The sequence below is a fragment of the Cydia strobilella genome, chromosome 13 (genome assembly GCF_947568885.1).
Source record: "Cydia strobilella chromosome 13, ilCydStro3.1, whole genome shotgun sequence".
Lineage (NCBI taxonomy): Eukaryota > Metazoa > Arthropoda > Insecta > Lepidoptera > Tortricidae > Cydia > Cydia strobilella.
The window spans coordinates 13,411,791-13,418,409 of NC_086053.1; the positions used below are offsets into that span (position 1 = coordinate 13,411,791).

The 6,619-nt window shown below is 35.4% G+C and overlaps 1 protein-coding gene across 1 annotated transcript in view; it reads right to left on the minus strand.

The window, feature by feature from the left end:
* Positions 1–2,699, minus strand: part of LOC134746924 (dorsal root ganglia homeobox protein) — a 95,825-nt gene extending 93,126 nt beyond the window's left edge. The window contains exons 1-2 of the mRNA XM_063681495.1: positions 2,696–2,699; positions 2,035–2,243 (exon numbers count right to left, since the gene is read on the minus strand). Of these exons, the coding sequence (XP_063537565.1) occupies positions 2,035–2,243; positions 2,696–2,699 (213 nt within the window). The remainder of the gene's footprint in view (positions 1–2,034; positions 2,244–2,695) is intronic.
* Between the last annotated feature and the right edge of the window lie 3,920 nt (positions 2,700–6,619).

Genomic DNA, 6,619 nt, shown 5'->3' on the forward strand with positions numbered 1-6,619 from the left:
AAGTTCGGACTGCTATTTTGGGGTGGATGATCCACCGCAGCCACACCTGCCAGCAACGCTACTCTCGCCAGTTAAGACCATTCTTTCTTCAGCCCCGGGCAGCCCTGAGCAGTTACAGCACCCGCGCACACCACCGACGGCACAAACCAGGCGAGAGTACCTAACCGCAAAGTGAATAGGATCCAAATTTGTGTGAATTTGTAAAATTAAAAACCTGCAACCCTACAGGCCATAAAGATTCGTGTATTCCTAATCTTGAAGTTTTACTTTTTTAACTGTAAATTATTATTTTTTTGCACGTATCAAGACTACTCATTTCTCTCTTTTTAGTTAACTTAGTAGTCAAGATCCTAACCGTAACACTGGCGCCCAACGTGGGGCCCGACGTTTTTGTTTGAAGAAGCGTCACTTTTGACACTGACATGTCCGATCCATGATCTTTAGCAAATTTTTGACGTACCTTAAAGTTCGAATCAGGACGCTTTCTGTGATCAGTATAGGTAATAATTCAAAAGGGTAAAGTAATCATTTGAATACTTCTAAGTTACCTACTGTAGTTTTTATTCTTTTGTGTACATTTTTCTTTTTCTTTCCTGGCAATGAAGCATTTCTTTTATTTAAAGATGGCGAAGATTGACATCATAATGCCGGTTTTGAACCCCTTTTCCTTCGCGTCGGGGTTGAAAACCAAAGAATGGAGTGCTAAGTAGGATGTGACTTGCTGACAAGCATCTGCCTAGATTTTACTGGGGTTAAAAAATACGAGTACTTTAGGTATTACCCCATTATATTGGTACTATGTTTAAAATACGCTAGAATGTAAAAAAAGAATGAAAACCGATGTAATTTCAGGTAACTTAAAACCGGCGGCATTACTTTGATTAGGGCCTTTGGACTAGTTTCCGTCCATGCTCTAGTTTTCGTCCTTTTGACGGATTAGCAAATAATATATTTCATTAATCGCACTTAAACTATCGTGAGACATATTTCAAAATATTTATCAGTACGGTTTTTACACACTATTATTTCTAGTAGTGAGGATGGATTCCCAAAGAATCCGAAACATGTCGCCAAAAGCGACTAAAAATAATAGTGAGTAAAAACCGTACTAATAAATATTTTAATATTTTCATTATTACTATTTATTTATTTATTGAAATTTTACTGCACAAAAGAAAATCTTAATGTACAAAACTAAAGGTGAACTTAATGCCATGTGGCATCAAGCGATTTTGTTTTATTAACAATTGAGGCTCATTCATATAAAAAAAATGGATATTAATCCTTTTACATTAGGAAGTCTAGGAATAATATGAGTGCGAGCGAAATGTACCGAGATTGTTATTAAATCTAAATACATTATTAAAATGAAACAGACAGATTAAAAATAAGAATAAATAAATAAAAATATAGTAATTAGCATTACTTTGAAACTTACATAAGCCATCCTCATTGACATATTAAAATTTTCCGTCGCTATAATAACGTTCGTCGCTTAATAAAATTATTTGTACTTTACAAAAACGTATTCAAAAATAGTACTTACGCGGTTACAATCCAAGATATTGTGATAAAGGCGACTTCATTAACTTCAGAAGCGCTACGAAACTCACGTGCGCGCGTAGCAGGTGCTACGGCGCCGTAGGCGCGTAGCGCATATTCTCTATTAATTTATTATTGTTGTGTTATATTGGGTTTAAGTTAAATTTTGTCTCATGTCAAAGATTTCATAGCTTATTTTAATTCAACTACATGTAGTTCTTTCGTCAATACTTGAATGGCCAATTAAGATTTATTTAACACCATAAGAACGATCATTAAAATTAAAAAGGTCACCGGTATACCTTGGTCGTTAATATTTTTAGATGGCACTGTAGAAGTAATTTCCATTTGTTAATATAATATCAAAAAATTTCAGCCTCATCGGGCCATAACCTAAAAAAAGTTTTCAAAAACTTTCAGTGAAAATCATAACTTCGAACCAAACCTTATACAACCACTCAGCGAACCTTGAAAACACCACAAACACATTACCTTATTAGCGTCTGAAAATATTTTGTCGTTTTGTGGGCGGGAATGTTCCCGCCAACTCCGTACACACGCGGTCACCGCGCGCACATCAACACCGCGCGAGCGTTCGCGCCAGACTGAAACCGCCCTCGGCCTCGCAAACAAACCCCACCCGCCGACTCCCCCTCCCCACCTCTCGCCCTGATTTAATAGCGAGCGCGGGCACTGATTCACTTAGGAGAACGCAACTACCGACTGCCTCCCTCTCTCTCTTGCATCCGCGGTCTCTCGTCTCGTGCACACGCGTTAAACAAATATAGGGTAGAGCGAGACGAAGCGCTTGACTCGATTTGCATGTGAGGCGGTCGCAAAGTTTACGTCCTCGTTCGTTAAATTATTTATACGTTTGGAAATACTTTTAGCGGCCGAAAAGATTGCTTTAAAAGAGAATTAAGTGACCGTTGGGCGGATTAGGGAGGAGGACTAATCGAGTTGCTCCTCTGATCACTCTAACTCGTCTAAGCAGCATTTTGTCGTGTTTTTAATTCCCTTTGTGTTAAAGATAAACTTCATTAGTCTTGGCTTGAGGAAAATGATGAACTCGGTCCGAAACTTTGTTGGTAAACTGAGTAACAATAGTAAATTATTGCAGAGGCCGAGAAATGGCAACTCGTGGATGAGTTACTCATCTTTGTCGGACGATGCGAAGCAAACTCTACAAACCTTGGTCAAAATATGTGGCTTGGCCGTTTCCTTACTACAAGAACTATTGTATAATAAAAAATAGTGAATAAATTTTCACCTTACGCCCATGTGACGGTAGCGAAACGGCCGAGCCTCATATTTTGACTAAGGTGTAGAGTTTGTGAAGTTAGGGCTTGTAGAGTTAGAAGCTTGGCTCTACAAGATCTGATATCTTTTTGACAGTGCGCGAGCCTTATGGTTTCGTTTTGGCAACATTTTACATGAAAATGTTTTTGGTGGGTATTGTTATTCCTTATAAATAAATTGAATTTATTGGTTCACTCTAACCAAGGTTCAGAGCAGAAAATATGTTGACACTCTACACACTATTTAGAAATCTTAAAGGTGACTCAAAGCAAAGGAACAGTACCTTCTTTATATAAAATGGTTAGACTTACTTACTTACTTAGTTATATCTACTTCTACAAAATAAGTAGTTTTTTCAAGATTGTAAATTGTATCTTAAAATGCATTTAATTTCTATTTTTTTCTTTTACATTATATAACTAATATCTCACATACAACACATTAACTACAGCTAATTTAATTGGTGCGATGCGAGCGAATGCGATGTATATATAGTCCGACAAGAAATTGTAGAAATTAAAAAGTGGCAATACTGTAGTGTCGTCCCGTTTTCTTAGATTGCTTTTAAAAGGGACGACACTACAGTTATTGCCACTTTTTAAATTCTAAATTTTTTTGTCAGACTGTAAGTATAGTTAGGGAGTTTCTATATCCATACACTTTTAACAAAATTATATTTTTACAAAAAAAATATGGAGCAATCTCTAGAATAAGTATGGGAAAAGCATCGATAATTGAGCTAACGGTATAGGCACTCTTTGCCTGTCATTGAATTATGCCCCCTAAAACCCGATGTGTCTGTTGATGTCAATCCAATATCAAAACGAACTATTAAGTTCAAAAAATGAATGAATTAATTGAAATAGGTACTCGGTTCTCCATACAAACGTAGTTCCGCTCTCATTTTGAAACGTCTAGCTAGATTGCTCTGAAACTTTGTACTTACAATAGTATAAGGTATATCTATGTCTGTACTTAGGTTATTGTAGCTTCAGATACCATTAGTTAAATTAAAAAATACAGCGAATTTAAGTTTTTCATACAAAACTTGTTTTTGCTCTATTTCTCTTTTTGCTCTATATAAACTAATTTTAGACCTAGATATACCTCATGTCATTGTATGTGGAAAGTTTCATTACAATCCAACAGGTAGTTTTAAAATGAGAGCGGAACTACGTTTGTATAGGAAGGTGCAATTAAATTAAATTAAATAATCATTTATTTTCAGGCATTTCAATTCGACCGAGCTTGCCGGGAACTCTCAAGTAGACATAGAGTGCTCACTCCATACAATTCTCTTTTTCTGGAGGACATGGGTTTAGATGTAAAGCTTTGATTGGAAATAATGGCAAGATACTAAATTACAATAATAGTACACAATTGTATTTTTTTCGTAGGATGTTACGTTTTTATAAGAATTTCCGCGAGGTAGTAAAAAAGCCGGTTTGCATGATTTTTTTTTTAATACTTCCATTCCAATATTATTTAAGTAAAGGTTACAGTTAATTTTGGAACAATGTTAAGTAATGCAGAAAAATTATAAAAATTAATCCAATATAATTGATCTAAAGTTATTGTTTTTCCCTAATTTTCATTTTCCTATTGACTGCTATTTTATTGCACACAGCTGTATGTTAGCTAGAAGCTATACAATTACTATATCGGATATTAGAATACAGTTTATTCTCGCATAATCATATATTTACTTCATACAACGACCAGAAGTGGTAATAGTAAATAAATCTTGTATAGTTTTGGATTTTTTCATTAGATTCCCTACATAAAAAATAGAAAGAAGAAGAAGAAGAAGAAAGAAAATACATTTATTTAACGCCACAACAGATTACATATATGAAAAAAAAAAGGAAACATACAGACAAAAAACATTGGATGCTAAAATAGGACCCCACTCAGCATAATGTCGCGGTAATCCGCGGCGCTGGTTTTTAGTGGAGACCTGACTTAAAACTATGAGTTGGTGGCGACACATACGCCAACGACACAAAAAAAAATACAGACAAAAAAGTAAGTAACTACCACAAAAAAATCTATACATACTAAACAACAAAAGAGAAAAAATAAAAAACAATAATGAAATATAAAATGCACAATGAATTAAGTATATATAAAAAACAAAGAATGAAAGCTTACAAAAATTTACAAAAAAAAATAAAACTTTTGAAACTTGTACCTAAAGTTGTATGGAGTGTACCCCTTCTATCCTCGAATGTATCCAACCCTGTTTGTGCTCGGAATGGTGGGATATAACCAGCTAGAGGTTAGAAGGGAATTGGCACTAGCCTCTTATATATTTAGGTTAGTGCGTGGAAAGGTCAGTAACCCAGAGTTACTAAAGTCAATAGGTGTTTACGCGCCCCCACGGTACGTGTGGCGGAGGCGCAGGCCGCCCCTGCTGGCCGAGCCGCACGCGCGCACCGGGTTGATGCGCACGGCCCCTTGGACGAGAGCCCTGCGCACATTTAACGAAGTTGCCAATCGAACTGACGTATTTTACTGTTCCGAGAGTGAATTTGTAAAAGTTACATTGTTTGTGTTGTGTTATTCTTAGTTATAGTATGTATATACCTAGTTATAGTAGTAGTATAGTTATAGTAGTAATTTATTATTTTTAAGGTTAATAGACACTATCGCATTGGGTAACTGTAATGATAGCTGTAAGATTTATTAAATAAAAAATAAAAAAAAATTAAATTAAAACTGTAACCTAAAAACTTAAAGATAGCCACAAAACAGATATGGACAATACTAGGTGATCATTTCAGCCCCCAAACAATAAAATGCACGTGTGTCACTCATATTGCACTGACGCTTCAACCTGTGCTTGTAATAAGAGTCAACGACATTTTGATTTGAAGCCGCTTAACGACTTAAAAACCTGCATACATTTTGTGCTTTATACAGGTGTCCCTAGCCATTGGACAAAGCCCAAATGTACATACGCATTAGGGTATTTAAAACCAGTATACAAAGGGTGGGTACATAAAGTAGAAAATTGTGGAAGTAGTATAAACCCAAATTAATTAATTTTCATAATATACGCTGTATACAAAGTATCATAACAACCGGTGTAGCGGTTACGAAGAAATTAACAAACTACGATTTTTTTACTTTGGAGCAGCCTGTAAATATGTGTTATAATTTGTCAAAGGGCTGTCTCATTTCAAACATAGACAGAGAGAATCATACTATCTTTGTATTACACAACTACACGCACCAAAAAGAAAAGGATGAGTATAGTTTTTTTTGTTTTTATTTACAGCCAATTTGATTTGACCAACTATAGTAGCTCCTGAGGTCATAAATAGTGTGAAACCCTCTTCGACCTTTTTGATTATCTTTTTTTTCTATGACACTAATAAGATTCTGACTATATTCTGACTTTTGACAAATGTCATCATTGCCGCATATTTTCGAACAAATTGTCAAAAGCACTGCCAATGTTTAATACAGTATGTTTCTTTTTGTTGTCGATTATTGGAAATATTTTTTGTTAGAAAAAATATTTTTTTATCTTTTGTTCTTATCGTATTCGTATCTTATACAAAAAAGGAACCATTTTGTAAACCTTACTTCGTCCCAATAAGGTATTATAAGATTGGTCACTCCATTATGTGATGGTACATTAGTACAAGAGTCACGCACCTGTGCCCCGAGTATAATAGAATGCCAGGTAATTGCCACATTCGATAATACGAGGTAATGAGCGCTAATTTTGTTGGCGGGATGGATCGATCGATTGCTCGGGATGTTTGATATG